The following is a 16377-nucleotide window of genomic DNA, read 5'->3' as shown; positions in this document are numbered from 1 at the left end:
TGAACTCCCATGAAACTTCTACCAGAAACGTTCTAGCACAAAATAATCCCCTAATCATCCTTCACCTCTCAATAAAACGATCTAGTACGGCTTAAACCTCCCCTTCTCCCTATTCTTCTTCTCCTTACGGGATCCCTTCGCAGCCTCTTCCGCCTGAGCACCTCCCTGCCCCTCACCCTCAGGCTTCCACGCACGAACAACCCCATCCTCTCCGCACGTAAACACAGAGTGCGACTATAGTAGTTATCGTCAGCTCCATCCATCCAATCAATCCCGTAAACATAATATTCAGAAGTGATACACACCTTCTCATCAACATACACCGACCTTACCACCTCCTCGCCATGCGCCCCAGGCAACCTCCACAGATTCTCCTGATCGAATCTCCACGAGGGCTCCGAAACAAGCGGGATAAGATCAAGACGGTTCTCCCTACACCAGGTTACAGTACTCGTTAACATCATCATCATCATCATCCACAACCAAATCAAAAGAGAAAAGGTGGGGGAAGGGATAAACATACTCCTTGTTCCCCCCAGCAACATACGCCCCCTGACTTCCCACACACACCTGCGCAATATACTCACACCCCAGCGGCTGCCTCAAATCCCCGAACTGAATGGGACTTGGCTCCTGGGCCGCATCATCGGGGTCAGTCGCCGGGTGCACGGAGAATACCTCGTCATGGCTGAGTGCGTAGATGGTGTTGTTGCTGAGGAAGCCGGCGTGGTGCACGGAGCCGTGGTTGATTACTTGAACCAAGGCCTCGTCTTCGTCGGTGATGGTTGTGTTGTAGATGTTTACTAGACCGTCTGTGCTGCCGGAGAGGAAAAGGGTCGGGTTGGTGGGGTGGTATTGGAGCTGGGGTTTTATGTCAGTGGTGTCGGTCGTTTGTGTGGATGGAAGTTCTGGGTTGGGTTGGGTTGGGTTATACCTCTGTTACGTCGTCGTTGTGGCTCTCCACGTATTGCAGGCTTGTTTGGCCGGGGGATCTTGTGTCCCTGGGGCGTCAGTTAGCAGCTCGTGAATTTATAAATGTAGTACTTCGTGGAAAAAAGCTGTGCGCATATTGTGAGCTGCTGGCTTACCAGAAGGCGACGATGGCTTGGTATGAAACGAGCTCTGTTCCGGCTGCGACTCCGTGAACTTCGGGACAGCAGGCGACAGATAATATGGGGGCTTGTTTCGCTGTTGGGAAGGTTAGCATTGGGTAATCATGAGAGTTGTGCATAGATATAGGAGACAAGAGGAGAGGAATTTCTGGGGGAGGGAGGGCTTACATGTCTCCAACTCCACAACAGCACCCTTCTTGCCGCTGCGCAGATCCCACAGCTTTACCTTGTTGTCTCTTCCTGCCGTGGCCAGCACCTGCTGGTTAGCATCATATGTCTTTAGAGACGTGACACCCTCATGAGCACTCGCCGCGATGACGGTCGCATGGTCGAGCCTGTTAGCGTCAAATACGCGAAGCGAATCATCCGATGATATCACTGCGAACGACTCCGGGGATGCGGGAGTAATCGCATAGATGTAATGGCCTTCCGCCAGGGACAGCGAGGAAGATGCAGTGGCTTTGAGCGTATGCATGATTTATGAAGATAGGGGAGCTCTCAAAAGATGATCTTCGCACAATTGCACTTCCTGGGGAGCCTGTTTAGTCTCTAGTGAATTATTGATAGACAGGTCATCTGCCTCGAGGGGGTTCTACTAACAACGTAATATCTATGTTGCTCCTTTACTTTAGAAGAATGGTTCTGCTTGGTAGCTGGAACCCAGTATATAGTTGATGTGAGTATATGAAGATTCGAATGCTTTGGAATATTCCGCCGTGTCTGAATGATGGGACTATCACTGCCAAGCCAAGGGATTCCTTCCGAAATTTTTGCACAAATGTTGTTGATGCCTTATCTATCTGGCATTCACTCGTTGCTGCCTCGGGTGGGACCCGACAGTCCTCCAACGATGACATCTTATTGGCTATGCTACTTGAGCTCGGTTTCACCATTTCTATTGGCGCTTTCTCACTCTATTCCATATCACAGCTTCCGCTTTGCGATGCGGGGTTGTGCTGCGACTTTGAATTGCTCGCATTGCAAGGGACACTGACCAGCAATCCGGCTCTTCTTCCCACATATCTTGCCTTTGCCTTAGTATCTCATAAGTTATGTGTCCAGTGAGACAGTTTGTTTGTACTGTAGCTTGAGTTGGGAAAAGTGTCCTGTGGCCATGGGGATATATATTCTGGGTCTCGGGACACCTTTACCGTTTGTAACTTATGATATACTTCCCAGGATGGGACAATGGGACGATGAGTATTGGGATGCCATATCACTTGAAAGCCTCTTAGACAGACTGCACCTATTTTTATTATGCTAGATTCTTTACGAGACACTTTCTTCAAGTTTCTGGCCCTTTGTGAGGCAGAGTGAAACACGGGCGTTCAAACTTGTGTTGTAGATGTTTATGATATTTATCTCAGACAGTCTTTCCACATCTTGTAATCCCCAACAGAAAAAGATACACAACATATCAATACAAGCTCCCAATAGTTATCATGCTGCACCCTAGCAGCAATGCAGTCACCCTGCTGCGTCTGCGACCCCGATTCCGGAGAAGTATCCGAGATAGCGATAAGGATGCGGAGATAAGATTGGCAAGTGGAGATGAGAAAGATATCCTCGGCCTCAGAAGTAGGACCGATGATAAATAACTAGTGAACAAGTCCCCCGCCCTTCTCCGAACAAACTACACTTCAACATGCTGAATGCACGCTCCATTGCTCTGGCCTCGCTGCCAGTCCTTCTCCTACTATTTGCCCAGCAACTTGCCTCCCACCCAACCGAGCAGATTCAAGCCATTCTCGCTCCGTGGGTCCCGGCCGCACTACAAGATGTCGTGCTCTATAATCGACCTCGCGTCATAATCCCCCAGGGCACTGTCGTCGGCACGACCTTGACAGACACGCTCAAGTCCCCTGTAGATGCTTTCCGAGGAATTCCATACGCATTGCCTCCAACTGGGGATAGACGGTTTCGCCGTGCGGAGGCTGTCCATGCGACGGACGAGGTTATCGATGCTAGTGAATTCGGCCCAAGGTATGCTTCTTATACGACATTCAGATCATATCTGACCTTTCAGGTGCCCTGGAAAGCAGCTCTTGAATCCAAATGACATAGGTGGTGATGAAGACTGTCTCACAGTCAATGTCTTCCGGCCTCATGGCGCTCAGGGAAAACTCCCTGTCGCTGTATACGTGCACGGCGGAGCCTACAACCGCGGCACTGGTAGGTGTATCAGCCTCAGTTCTCTATATACCCACAGCTAAACATCCAGCCTCCGGACACAACACGGCCTCGATGGTCGGCTGGTCGGACGAGCCCTTCGTTGCAGTCAGCTTCAACTACCGGTACGTCCCCAAACCTGTCCTCCGAATCAACTCAACTAACAACCCATCAGCATCGGCGCCCTGGGCTTCCTTCCATCCACCCTAACCGCCAAAGAAGGAATCCTCAACCTAGGCCTCCATGACCAGATCCTCCTGCTGCAATGGGTCCAAGAAAACATCGCACATTTTAACGGCGACCCAACCCAAGTCACTCTAATCGGCCTCTCCGCCGGCGCGCACTCCGTATGCCCCCTTCTAAGATACAAATAGAACCCAGTCCCCTACCCCCAAACTAACATCTCCCAGATAGCCCACCACATCATGAACTACAACCCACCAAACACCCCCCTCTTTCACCGCGCCATCATTGAATCCGGCGCCGCCACCTCCCGCGCCGTCCATCACTACAACGCCTCCCTCCACGAATCCCAATTCACAGACTTCATCACTGAAACGGGCTGCACTAACCTCCCTGACTCCGCCATATTGCCCTGTCTCCGCGCCCTCCCATCCTCAGCCATTACCACCGCCTCCATCTCCGTCTTCGACAAATACAACCCCTCCATCCGCTGGGCCTTCCAGCCCGTCATCGACCACGAGATCATCCACCGCCGGCCCATCGATGCCTGGCGCTCAGGAAAGTGGAATAGGATGCCTATCCTAACGGGATTTAACTCGAACGAGGGGACATACTACGTCCCTCGCAACCTCTCCCTCTCCGAGGATTTCACTTCGTTCTTCCGAACCCTCCTCCCCGCGTACCCCGAGAGCGATATCCAGACCATAGATGAGATCTACCCCGATCCAAATGTATATGCTACGGCGTCGCCATACCTCGAGACAAGGCCGATCCCGAATTTAGGAAGGCAGTTTAAGCGGCTGGAGGCGGCGTATGGGCATTATGCGTATGCGTGTCCGGTACGGCAGACGGCGGGGTTTGTTGCCAATGATAATGATGGTGACGAGCCGGTGTTTTTATATCGCTGGGCGTTGAATAAAACTGTTATTGGGGGCGCGAACCATGGTGATCAGATGGAGTATGAGACGTTTAATCCTGCGGTTAGGGATATTTCGGAGGCTCAGAGGGAGGTTGCGGGGTTGTTCCATGCGTATGTGACTTCGTTTGTGGTGCATGGGGATCCGAATATTCTGGGGGGTAGGTATGAGGGGAGGGAGGTTTGGAAGAGGTATAGTGGGGAGGGAGGTGAGGTGATGGTGTTTGGAGAGGGGAATGATGAACGTGCTGGGGGGGATGGAGTTGGGGTTGCGGCGAGGTTGAAGAGGGATGAGTGGGGGGTGAGGGAGTGTGGATTTTGGTCGGGGAGGAGTGGGATTTCCGAGTGATGAATCATATATAGTCTAGTGGAAGGGGATGTATATATTGTGGCAGTTGTCTGTAGAACTTTACTTGGTGTGTAGATAGTAAATACTACCACTGATGAAGACCTTGAGATGGAACGACATGCTGTTTGATTCTCAACCCTGACTAGATATATTGTGCATTAGTTGCATCCGCGCCTAACATCTACTCATTTGCAACAGGTGTATCCCGATACACCTCCACCGGCACCCCCACGATATCCGCCTTGATCAGCAGCGCAATGAACCGAGAAAAGTACCGCGAATGCGTCGTAGTTCCGGATATGAACCAGATATGGCCATCTGCATTGCCATCCAGTCAGCTTCAATCACTCACAAAAACAAAGCAGACACCAATAGGGTGCATAACATACGAGGACTAGGCTTAAACGCCCCCCTAACCTCCCCCTCCTTATCAAGCCCCCAATAATCCTCAACTCGATCATACACCTCCTTCCCAAATAATTCTTTCACCGTATCCCTGGCATTCCCCTTATACCCCGTAGCAAAGACCACCACGTCAGCAGGGAGATGCGTGTCATCTTCGAAGAGAAGTCCGGTACGAGTGAACCTGGCGAGAGGACTATCGGACTTGACTTTTACCTGCATGACAACCACCCCTAATCAGCGATCCATCTTCATCAGCAGAATCTGAGTGAGTGTATGTAACAAACCAATCCCTTGGCAATGTTCGCACAATTCCCCACATCTATGTAATGTCCCCCGTAGCGTTCGTGAACGTGCGCGACGACTTCGGCGCCTCGGTCGACTTTGAACCCCGCTCGTTCGAGAGCGTCGAAGCGCTCTGGGTTTTGGGCAATTTTGGCGCCTAGGGTGAGGGTGCTCATGAGTCGGTTTACAGCTAGGGGGGTGGAGAGTTGTTGTTTGTCGGCGGCGAGGGTGCCTGTGTTGCGGATATGGGGGTTATTATGGTTTGGCTTGTGTGGTGTTGGTAGGGTGGAGGTACCTTGGGCTCGTTGGGGCATGAATTCTTTTGGAATTATGCCTGGAGAAATACATATTAGGGGGTTAGGGGTACATTATGGGTGTGAGTGGGTTCCTTACATGTCCGGCTGCGCTGGATCATGGTTATCGAGGCCATTCCTGTTCCGACCATATCTGCTGCCGTATCGTGTGCTGTCTTGTTAGATAGGGTTGATTGCTTTGATGGGCAGGCATACCTGAATTAGCGGACCCAATGATGACACCATGCTTGCCCTGCCATGGACGAGGGCTCTTGTATTGTGCGGTGTGTATGATATCGCCTTGGAATATATCCTGGTTTATTGTTAAATTAGCAGATACCTAATGGATGGTTAACTTACCTCCCCTGGATAAAAGGGTCGGACTGGCTCCTGCCCTCCAGCTCCAATGGCCATGACGACGTGAGAACAGGTAACGGTCTTGGTAGTCACTTGCTCGCCTTGTTTCTGGCGCAGATGGAGAGTCCATTTACGTCGATTGTCATCCCAGGTCCCTGAGGTGAGCTCCGTCGAGAATGAAATATTCTGTACTTGTTAGCGACGTATTGAGTGGTTGGTTGAGGCTGCATACGATGCAGTATCGCTCAGCCCATGCCTGGTATCCACGGGCCAGATCCTCCCTGTTCATAAATTCGGGATATTCCTCGTTGAAGGTGCGGTGAAACGGGAGCTGGGCGGCATCTCGGACAGAGTGTACTGCTTCGGTCAGCTTGACAGAAAATAGCAATGGAAGGGAAAACATGTCAGTAAGAGGCTGTACATTTCATTGATTCATATCGCTGAAGCCAGGAATCGCCCACGCGAGGTGCCTTGTCCACCACCAGATATGACACCCCAAGTGCCTGCAGTCGACCAGCGACACTCAAGCCCGACTGTCCACATCCGATAACCACGCATTCGTACACTGCTCCCTCATGAAGAGGTTGCCTAGTAGGTGCGGGCCCAGGCTCTAACTCATCCACATTTGGCAGGTCCTGGAACTGGTCCAGGATCGTCCTGAGGAGCCAGATTCTCCAGTTACCATTTCCATCCGGGATCAGCGAGATAAAGCCCGAGCTGGTGGTCGCTGGTATAGCTGCTGTCTCAAAGATGAATGGGACCTCAATCCAGCCTATTCCTGCTGCTGGACATACTACCCGCGAGGCGTCGGGGCTCAGCTGAAAGCTTCCTGCCTGGCGAGAACGGCATCGATCATTCCATGCCTTTAGGACAGCAGCAGCGGAATATAACGTCCGTAAGGTTCCAGTCAAGGCGAATGTATCTCGCCATAAGGCATCTGGGGTGAAATGGTCAAGCGACAAGCTGCTGAATGGAATGTTAAAGCCCTTCGCGATACCAACCGCATCGGTGTCGCTGGACAGATCGGCTTTTGGTAGGGCACAAGGCAGGGTCGGAAGGATACCTTGGGGTAGGTTGGCCATGGTATCGGGATCCACCGTACAGGAAGGCTTAGGAGGAGAATACTGGACTGACCGACACGGGGTTCTTAACTCGGATGCTACCGGTGCCGTAAGCAAGGCACCATCCCTTCGGCCAACTCAGTGGGGTTAAGGGGTCATTACTGATATCCTGCAGGTCTGGTGTATTGATTGGTTGCGAGGGAGAAAATATTGGATATATTCGAGATTGCGATGCAGAGAGTGATTCCAGAATTAGCTGACGAATTCCGTATAAAACACACTTTCATGTTATTGAAAGCTTGCATCTAATCGTTCTAGAAGACTGATCCTGTCACGATGTTGAGCATATAGGCGGTGAACAGAGCAGTTCTTCTGTCTGATCGATGTCCGTAAGTGCGTGTGAACCTTGCATCCGCATGAATACATTTGACGGTCAGCCATCATTGGAAGTAATTACCGCATGCATGGTTGCCCTTGACTCGAACCGACGTCACAGTTATCAGCTCAAATGTCAGTCTTATGCATCACCATGAGAGCAATGGAGGTCAGTACTGCACATTGCTAGCTCTTCAGCCGGAGCTGAGAGCGTGCTACTTTCATAACATGTGAATTCCAGTATGGGACTGTTGTATAGGCCATCATGTGAACCTGTTATACAAAACCGGCCGGCTATACAAAACATATCCGGAATCTATCTCTAAGTTGGTATCGTAATATGCCGCACGTTAAAGCCTTCTGTCCCTATGCCCTTAGACCTCAACTATTCAAATAACAACCTCAACTCCTCGATTCTTTCCTTCTTCTTGTCATCCTCGGAGCCATCTCCACCAACCCTCAGTCCTAAAGACCCTGCAATATTCATCTTCCGTTCCTGAACCCTCAACATTCTTCCCTCGATGGAGTCCTTCACCACGAACCGTGTCACTTGCACATCCCGTGTCTGACCCATGCGATGAACCCGATCAATAGCCTGAGCCTCAATTGCAAAGCTCCACCAAGGATCCATCATGAAGACATTACTAGCTGCCGTGAGATTAAGACCCACACCTCCGGCGCGGAGACTGATAAGAAGAACCGTGGGAGGGGGCGGGGCGGTCGAGTGTCTGTGCTTTGCCCTGGAGAGGGGAAGCTGGGTGGAATCGTTGGCGTCGACATCGTTGTCAATTTCATTTTGGTCGGCAAAGGTTTCGACCCGGTTGAATTGCGCGAGGGTTTCCGCACGGGCTTTGTGCGGCATGGTACCATCCAGACGGACGTGATGGATACCCGCACGGGTGAGTTGGGGGGAAATGAGGTCGAGGAAACTGGTAAATTGGGAAAAGACAACGGATTTGGTATTGGCAGGGACGCGGGCAAGATGAGCGAGAAGGGCATGCACTTTGGCAGATGTATGGGCAGACGGCGAAAGAGGGTGGATACGGCGGAGGCTTATTCGGGGAGGCGCTTGAGAGGGGGTTGGAGTACTGCTATATATATCGTCTTCGGGTGTGGTATTAGGGCTTTCATGACGAACCACTTCGAAGATGTCTCGCGACGTGGTGGGTGCTCGGCATGAAAAGCACCGAGGGTCCATGCCCTTATCGGTTTGGTGGCGGATGTAGTCCTCCAGACATTTCTTGCATGCACTGTGCCAGCAGGCCGTGACGGCAGGGTCAATCATGGGCTCTTCCGAGCAAATGGGACATTCGCCGCTGGCTTCGTTTTGGATTTGTTTCAATGCATGAGCAGTGAATTTGGCGGATGGATCCTGAGGCTCGTTGGATTCGGCTGCTTCGGTGGATGCCTTGAAGCGATCAATGAGATCTTGAAGATCCATGTCGTCCTTGAGGTCGTTGGCTGCGTCGGCAGCCGCTGCTGCATCTTCCTCGTCTGCAACTATCGCTTTGTTGCGTGTGAGGATAGGATGACAGCAGGTCTGGCGGAGGCGGAGAATTTGTGCGAAGATCGTTGAATAGGACTTCAAGAGAGTGCCAGCTTCGACATTGTGATTGAACGTCTGCTTTGCCCGTGTAAAGATAAGATCATAAATCTCCCGCTCCTGGTCGGGAAGTTCGACCTCCTCTATTGTGATGGTGCGACGTGGTAAAGGCACTAAAGGTTCACCCTCGGGGGTCTTCATTGTCTTCGTACGTCGGAGGACCAGGGGCTCCAGCACGCTCTGCACAACGTTCAGGGCGCGCACATAGTCCTTGGACTCAAAAGGCACTGTGATAAATGTCTTCCAGAATGAGAAGTTATTCCAGGGCTCGACCTTGAGAAATCTCACAAGGCTGAACAGGTCCTCCAGGCGATTAACGATGGGAGTTCCTGTCAACACCCAACGATGGGTTGCCTTGAGCTCATAGCACGCCTTGGCTGTCTTTGACAGACGGTTCTTGATTACATGAGCTTCATCGACGATAACTCGGAAGAAGTCCACGGAAAATAGGCCACCGGAGCTCATAGATGAGAGCAACGCGGACATGTGCTGACGGTATTCCGAGAGAACAACGCCATAGCTGGTTATGATTAAATTGGGGCCAGCAGCATTTCCCGAAGCGCAGAGGTTTTTAAGATTGATATTCTTGTCCGCCCCGTAATACATGAGGACGTTCATTGTTCCCGGCTGCGAAGCCTTCAGTGCTTCACTTTCCCACTGCGAAAGGAGGGATGTGGGCGCAATCACAAGAGTGGTATATGGGGCGGGTACGACCCCGGAGGCCGACTGAGGCAACCTCACAAGATCAGTGGACCTCTGAGGCATAATGCGATGAGAGTGGACCAAACTGAGCATCTCAATCGTCTTACCCAGGCCCATTTCATCTGCCAGGATACCCCCAAGGCAATGCTGCTCTTGGACAGGGAAGTCAAGGCTAAGCTCGCCAGAGTAAGGGTTGACGTAAAAGTGGTCAATGCCAGCCACAACTGGGAGTTCTTTGTCGTCGACATCCCTGGACGGCCAACTGTACTCCTCCCATAAGGGATGCAGCGACGTCTCCCTTGCAGACTTATTGTCCTTTTCCTTTGCGAGCATCCAGTATAGTGCCTGCCTCTGATATTTTCGAAGATGCAAGGTGAATGACGAGGCAGGTTCTGCTTCAGGCATGCTAAAATCGAATGACTGAGCCTTCTTATAGAGGGTATCAAGCTGATCCTCTTCAAGCTCAGGGCTGTCCTCCTCCGAAGAGTCGTCATTTGTTTGATTTTCTTTTTTCACTCGCTCGTGCTGTTCAGCCATTTCCGCCGCACGAAGCAACCCTTCTTTCTTATGATTTCTCGTCATGTCATTGACGGATGTCGGTTGAAGATGGATTTCATCAAACAGCTTCACAAGAGCCACTTGGCGGAGCCGCAGTGCTTTCTCATCTGCACTTTCTTTCTCCTCGAAGATTGCAACGGACCTATTGTCATCCATCGATTGACTGAATATCCGTGGCTGGAATGCCTCGATGCGCAAGTAGCATCGCAGCTGCAGATAGATGGTGTCATTCACCCGGACCCGGTCCGGCACGTATACGCATACACCTTCAAATGTACACACCCTTTGATCCAGCAGGGTTGAGACCCATTCAGCTGTTTCCCGGGGCAATCTTCCTATTTCCTGCCCTGATTTAGTGGTAAACCGGGTGAGAACGTCACTCTTCTGATTAGAAACCAGCTTCCCGGCACGGTTCCGCTTTGAGAGCGGCTGGGACCGTGTACGCTCAATATTTACAAGATCCCCATGTCTGAGGAATCCAGCTCCACTCCTTGTAGCCCAGGCTCCAACACCAAACGCACCTATGTATCTTAAGGGAGGCTGAGTCGCAGGGCGAGATGTGACCTTGTCAGGCGGTAGGGTCTGGGTGTGTGGTTTACAGGCTGCTGACAGGGGAGTAGCGATCTTATGGGGTTGTGTAGGAAGCGGGCGTTGGCGAGCCGTAAGAGTAGTCTGATTCTGAGCACGAGGAGTTGGGGATTTCTTCCAAGAGCCATCGAAGTAGATGTTGACCGCCCGTTCAAGGTCGTCACCAGCAGCGCTTCGGATTCTTTGTATTGAATCTGCCGAGAGATTTTCCCCTATAATACTTGTGAACGTCGATATATCGAACCCGTCGTAGTCCACCTGTAGTAGGGCACCCTCTGTCCTAGAATCTGCATTGTGGTGTTCCGCTTGCACGATCTCTTGCTCCACATGTGGCACAGCATGATCCTCGACCGGCGTAGAATCATCCATCAAAAGTGCTTTTGTATTTTCCGGGCCATTTTTAGATCGTGTAGGCTGTGGCTGGGCATCTTGACCGGTCAGGGACGAGGAATCGGGCGTGTGGAGACTTGCTGTGACAGAATCAGTGGATGGTTGGGGAGTGGCGAGATCTTCATCATCCACGAAAAAGCGCCTCTTCTTCAACGGGCGCTCATCAGCGTCATGAATATTCATCCTGGATGGGATTTGTCCCCCTCTGCGTGGCTGTCCAAGCCTGTGCAGAAATCGCTGGACTGGATAATCGCCAGGCGGCCAGGAAGACGCGCCGAGACGCGGTGGACAGTCGGGCCGACGTCATTTTCGCGCCAGTCATGTGACTGTCAGCCATTATGAATCTACACACGTAAATCACCCCAACTTCCATTGACAAGCATCAGACTTTCGTCGAGTAGGACAGCTTCAGGTCCCGATTTCACCCTGGTCTTGGGTTGCACTCGACTGCAAAGTGGCGCTGCCATGTCTCTGCAACTGCGGTCTGTGCCTGGTCTGCTGACGGACGGGCAAACAGGCTCCTCTTTGGCTTCCCTCAATTCAGGCGTCTCATTGGCAAGAATGATGTGGAGTTCAACCGGCAATGCCCATGCCTGCCTACCCTTTAAGACATGCCATACTAATTAGACTAATTGGCTGATGTCTACAAAGTTGGGTGGCTGATTCGGCTTTTACACAGTATGGTCATGGCCTCAGGCATTCATACTGAGTGGTGCCCAAGGCAGATCGCTAGGGGCATTCCTGGCGCAGAGGATAGCAACAGAGGTTGTGCTCTTCATGAGAATGGGACTCAAGAACTAACTACTAACTAGTACGAACTCGGTTGAGTCCATGCTCTTCCCGAACTAACCGATTAAGCGATGTAGATCGACCATTCCTGCAGGCATTCGACACCGAGTTGACTAGCTATCTTACTAGTGAATCTCACCGATAGCAAGCAAGCGACCGAACCCAATAACTCTCCTTCCACGGATAGGACATCACCCGCGGGGACATGCTTATCGAGAACCGGACTAATTAACTACGGAATGCCAACTGAAACTAGCTTCGAATCATTCCCTTTGATGCATTCCCCCGCTTCGTACGCCTGTTTTCCTGGCCCCCTCTGTCTTCCCCTTTGTACGCCCGGCCCCCAGCCACTGCTGATCTTTACTATCCTGTTTGCTTCTTAACCCCAATCTCCCCGCCATGCCTCTCCGCACACTTCAACAAACCTGCCTCTAATTGTACCCTGTTTCCACTTTTACCATGCCCCTTGCTCGCCTCTGGCCGGCGTGCCTCACGCTGCTCGTGGCCGGGGCCGCCGCCGTTAAGGTCAATCCTTTACCAGCTCCGCGCAACATTTCTTGGACTTCTTCGGGTCCTAAGCAGCTGGCAAGCTTTGTCAGTCTCCGTGCATCGCAAGATACCCCCGACTTCATTCTCGCCAATGGATGGAATCGCGCATGGGATTCTATTGTCTCCTTACAATGGGTACCCGCAGCGACCGAAGGCCCCATGTCATCCTATCAACCTTTTCCCACCGCGACGGCCGCGGCCGGGGTCACTAAACGGTCCTCGCAGGCACTGCCATCGCTGCAGTTTGTTGATGTGAATGTGGCTGATCTTGACGCGGATTTGCAGCATGGAGTTGACGAGTCTTACACACTGGAGGTCACCGAGAGCGCTACTTCAGTCGTCATCGAGGCACCCACTGTCTGGGGAGCACTCCATGCCTTTACTACTCTCCAGCAGCTGGTCATCTCTGACGGACAGGGCGGCTTGATAATTGAGCAGTCAGTTAAGATCCAGGATGCGCCGCTCTATCCTTACCGGGGTATCATGCTTGATACTGGTCGAAATTTTATCTCAGTTAGCAAGATCTATGAGCAGCTGGACGGCATGTCACTTTCTAAGCTCAATGTTCTACACTGGCACATGGAAGACACCCAATCGTGGCCAGTGCAGATTGATGCCTATCCAGAGATGATCCATGATGCCTACTCCCCGCGCGAGGTATATTCACACGCCGACATGCGCAATATCGTAGCGTATGCCCGAGCACGCGGCGTACGGGTCATTCCTGAGATTGATATGCCCAGCCATTCCGCTTCGGGTTGGAAACAGGTTGACCCCCAGATGGTCACCTGCGTGGATTCCTGGTGGTCTAATGATGATTATGCCTTGCATACCGCGGTAGAACCCCCACCCGGTCAAATGGACATCATTTACAACGGCACATATGATGTGGTCCGAGAGGTATATAATGAGCTGTCCAGTATCTTCCCGGACAACTGGTTCCATGTTGGAGCGGATGAGATTCAGCCGAACTGCTTTAACTTCAGCAGCTACGTCACTCAGTGGTTCGCAGAGGATCCGTCGCGCACTTACAATGATCTGGCCCAGTACTGGGTAGACCACGCAGTACCGATCTTCCAGAACTACAGTTCCTCGCGGCAGCTGGTTATGTGGGAAGATATCGTGCTATCTACGGAGCATGCGCATGATGTACCCACAAACATCGTGATGCAAACCTGGAACAACGGGCTGGATTACATCAATCAGCTGACTGCCAAAGGCTACGATGTGATTGTGTCATCATCGGACTTCATGTATCTGGACTGTGGGATGGGTGGCTTTCTAACCAACGATCCCCGATACGATGTAATGAGCAATCCAGATCCAAACACTCCCAATTTCAACTATGGCGGCAACGGAGGCTCGTGGTGTGCGCCGTACAAGACGTGGCAGCGTATCTACGACTATGACTTCACGCAGAATCTGACTGACGCCCAGGCCCAGCACATCGTGGGCGCGGAGGCACCCCTCTGGTCGGAACAAGTAGATGATGTGACTGTCTCTAGTCTGTTCTGGCCGCGCGCCGCTGCTCTGGCAGAGCTGGTATGGTCTGGGAATCGGGACGAGAATGGACATAAGCGCACGACGCTGATGACGCAGCGTATCTTGAACTTCCGCGAGTACTTGGTGGCCAATGGGGTGCAGGCGAAAGCGCTGGTTCCTAAGTACTGTGTGCAGCGCCCACATACCTGCGACTTGTATCGCAACCAGAGTGTAATTCAGTAAATTGGATTGAGAACGGCGATTGACATGACATAAGGGATCGATATGGCTGACGATCTTAACCACACATATTAATCTAGTCCTAAAACCGAGTTTCGTGTCTACGTTCTTGTCCTGAGAGAATGTTATCAGTATGTTCGTGATATAGCAGTTAGACAATCCGATACTCGAACAAACTGTAAGATTCATTATATAGTATTAAAAGGTTTTTTTCTTGTTGGCTACTGCCAGGATACGAAAGTCTATGAGTCGGGATGTCCTGGATTAGTGGAACAGAAGCTCCCTTAAAAACACAAAATGTGGGAGGGTGACGACCCAAGATGGTTTGATCATTCCGAAATGAGGTGGACCAGTGAACCATACAATGTTCACACAGTAAGCGACAGTTAGGTCTTACGACTTAGCTTGCAAATCAAATGAAGCTATTCCTTCAAATATTCACAGCAAGAAATAAATTTAGTCACATGTCGTTGGGGAAGGTTCCCCCGGCTTGAAACATTTGCCTCCTGCAGTACCTCCAACACCTCCAACAGCCCCCCAAAATGCCAAGCCGATGATATCAAACCATATTGACTTGCTGTGTGGCCACCATGAAATGATACAAAAGCTAGGACATGTCTTCTTACCGTTCCCATTGTAAACCAGACTTTAAACTACCAAAGTGAGCAAGTCACCTTTGGCTCGAAACACCCATCATCTTCGTTCAAAACACCAATCGTCGTCATAAAGTATCATTATGTCTCATCTTCAGTATTACGCATACCCTGGTTATGGCACTCGCAGCCAAACGGACCTTTACTACAGCCAGGCAGTTAAAGTAGGGGATCGCATCGAGTGCTCCGGTCAAGGTTTGTAGCTCATATGTTCCATCCCAGTCCTGTTATAATCCTATGACATCGATGGATTATTAACCCTTAAACTAGGTGGATGGGATCCTTCGACCGGAAAGATCAACACCGAAATTAACGCCCAAATTGACCAGGCTTTTGCGAATGTCGAGCTTACCCTGAAAAGCGCTGGTGGTCAAGGATGGAGTCAAGTGTATCGCGTTAACTCTTATCACCTTCCTCTCAACGATGAGGCGTTGAACGCAATGGTTCGGAATTTGAAAAAGTATATGCCCAACCACCAACCTATTTGGACGTGTATTGGCGTGTCGCGGTTGGCTTACGATGATATGAGGGTTGAAATTGAAGTCACTGCGCATGTTCCTTAGCGATAGTTGAAATATTGTATCTATTTGTTCTCTTCTTTTGAGTTCGCTATGTAAATCTGTGCTTCAAAAAACAAAACCAATAGGCTGTTGATAGCTTCTGCCTGATCTGTAGTCTGTTTTCCTCCGGCACACGGAGAGCAGTCATCATCCACTGGGTTTCATCTGGGTTTCATACGTCGTGAACATGATGCGGGCGGAACGTAGCATCCCGAAAGAGGGGCCATTGATGCGTTATCTGGCAAGTAGGTAAGCTAACTCCCTAACAAACTCAATTAAAGTACATCATTGGCGAATACTTACTACCAAGGGGTTCATAGTCAACCTAGTCAGATGTTGGGGATATTACGAATCCGTCCGGCTATTGGGGCATCATTCCCGAAAAGTCTTGGCATATTGGGGGTGTGGTCGGGGAAGTTCCACATGTCAGTCTCGGAAACCATTGATTCACTTGTTCCCCGGCAGTCACACAATCATCACCAAGTGTACCGCTGGAGAAAAGAAAGATGGGGCGGCTGCTTCCTCAAGGAGCGATAAAAATTATGGAAACAAGGAAGATCTGTCTTCTTAAGGGAAGTAAACACCAGATCTTGATACCAGATACCCCCCATAATCTCCACTCGGCCAGCCGCCACGGGTGTCCAGTAGACGGTCTTGAACGCTATATCATTCATGACCTGCACTGGGGCTTCTCAATTTTCCAACTAGACGTAACTATCAAGAAGATCGAAACCAGGTGCTTCATATGGACTGCTCGAGCA

At 51.0% G+C, this 16377-nt stretch overlaps 6 protein-coding genes across 6 annotated transcripts; 3 read left to right on the top strand and 3 right to left on the bottom strand.

Moving 5' to 3' along the window:
- Positions 1 to 32: 32 nt before the first annotated feature.
- On the bottom strand, positions 33 to 1846 carry BDQ94DRAFT_42338 (WD repeat protein). Its single transcript, XM_026775728.1, has 7 exons — positions 1713 to 1846; positions 1281 to 1641; positions 1089 to 1188; positions 935 to 1001; positions 524 to 861; positions 306 to 450; positions 33 to 234 (listed from the first exon to the last, which is right to left on the bottom strand). Exons 2-7 carry the CDS (start codon positions 1585 to 1587, stop codon positions 82 to 84), a joined length of 1110 nt encoding a protein of 369 aa, XP_026625484.1. The 5' UTR covers positions 1588 to 1641; positions 1713 to 1846; the 3' UTR covers positions 33 to 81.
- Positions 1847 to 2757: 911 nt separating this feature from the next.
- On the top strand, positions 2758 to 4729 carry BDQ94DRAFT_179389 (putative extracellular lipase; the record flags this gene model as incomplete). Its single annotated transcript, XM_026773366.1, has 5 exons — positions 2758 to 3095; positions 3139 to 3284; positions 3334 to 3406; positions 3457 to 3628; positions 3692 to 4729. 5 exons carry the CDS (start codon positions 2758 to 2760, stop codon positions 4727 to 4729), a joined length of 1767 nt encoding a protein of 588 aa, XP_026625483.1.
- A 137-nt stretch (positions 4730 to 4866) lies between these two features.
- On the bottom strand, positions 4867 to 7148 carry BDQ94DRAFT_179387 (flavin-containing monooxygenase; the record flags this gene model as incomplete). Its single annotated transcript, XM_026773365.1, has 9 exons — positions 4867 to 5047; positions 5119 to 5347; positions 5419 to 5648; positions 5712 to 5750; positions 5810 to 5881; positions 5926 to 6022; positions 6070 to 6252; positions 6299 to 6423; positions 6488 to 7148. 9 exons carry the CDS (start codon positions 7146 to 7148, stop codon positions 4911 to 4913), a joined length of 1773 nt encoding a protein of 590 aa, XP_026625482.1. The 3' UTR covers positions 4867 to 4910.
- A 739-nt stretch (positions 7149 to 7887) lies between these two features.
- Positions 7888 to 11526, bottom strand: BDQ94DRAFT_171221 (DEAD/DEAH box helicase; the record flags this gene model as incomplete). Its single annotated transcript, XM_026771700.1, has 1 exon — positions 7888 to 11526. The coding sequence occupies one exon, from the start codon at positions 11524 to 11526 to the stop codon at positions 7888 to 7890; it is 3639 nt and encodes a 1212-aa protein (XP_026625481.1).
- Positions 11527 to 11909: 383 nt separating this feature from the next.
- BDQ94DRAFT_145299 (beta-N-acetylhexosaminidase) lies at positions 11910 to 14707 on the top strand. Its single transcript, XM_026766616.1, has 2 exons — positions 11910 to 12154; positions 12202 to 14707. The coding sequence occupies exon 2, from the start codon at positions 12592 to 12594 to the stop codon at positions 14404 to 14406; it is 1815 nt and encodes a 604-aa protein (XP_026625480.1). The 5' UTR covers positions 11910 to 12154; positions 12202 to 12591; the 3' UTR covers positions 14407 to 14707.
- A 345-nt stretch (positions 14708 to 15052) lies between these two features.
- Positions 15053 to 16308, top strand: BDQ94DRAFT_145296 (RidA family protein). The gene is made up of 3 exons (XM_026766615.1): positions 15053 to 15249; positions 15325 to 15854; positions 15920 to 16308. Exons 1-2 carry the CDS (start codon positions 15140 to 15142, stop codon positions 15617 to 15619), a joined length of 405 nt encoding a protein of 134 aa, XP_026625479.1. The 5' UTR covers positions 15053 to 15139; the 3' UTR covers positions 15620 to 15854; positions 15920 to 16308.
- The last annotated feature ends 69 nt before the right edge of the window (positions 16309 to 16377 follow it).

The sequence above is a fragment of the Aspergillus welwitschiae genome, assembly GCF_003344945.1.
Source record: "Aspergillus welwitschiae strain CBS 139.54b unplaced genomic scaffold BDQ94scaffold_19, whole genome shotgun sequence".
Lineage (NCBI taxonomy): Eukaryota > Fungi > Ascomycota > Eurotiomycetes > Eurotiales > Aspergillaceae > Aspergillus > Aspergillus welwitschiae.
Note: the sequence above shows the minus strand (reverse complement) of the source record. Positions and strands in the feature narration are given on the sequence as shown.

Excerpts from the sequence above, each read along its gene's own strand:
- BDQ94DRAFT_42338 (XM_026775728.1), bottom strand. The coding sequence starts at position 1,587 with ATGCATACGCTCAAAGCCACTGCATCTTCCTCGCTGTCCCTGGCGGAA. Across the intron at positions 1,189-1,280 it reads TGTTGTGGAGTTGGAGACAT|CGAAACAAGCCCCCATATTA; the intron begins GTAAGCCCTCCC and ends CCTTCCCAACAG. Across the intron at positions 451-523 it reads GTTGCTGGGGGGAACAAGGA|TACTGTAACCTGGTGTAGGG; the intron begins GTATGTTTATCC and ends GATGTTAACGAG.
- BDQ94DRAFT_145299 (XM_026766616.1), top strand. The coding sequence starts at position 12,592 with ATGCCCCTTGCTCGCCTCTGGCCGGCGTGCCTCACGCTGCTCGTGGCC.
- BDQ94DRAFT_145296 (XM_026766615.1), top strand. The coding sequence starts at position 15,140 with ATGTCTCATCTTCAGTATTACGCATACCCTGGTTATGGCACTCGCAGC. Across the intron at positions 15,250-15,324 it reads CGCATCGAGTGCTCCGGTCA|AGGTGGATGGGATCCTTCGA; the intron begins AGGTTTGTAGCT and ends AACCCTTAAACT.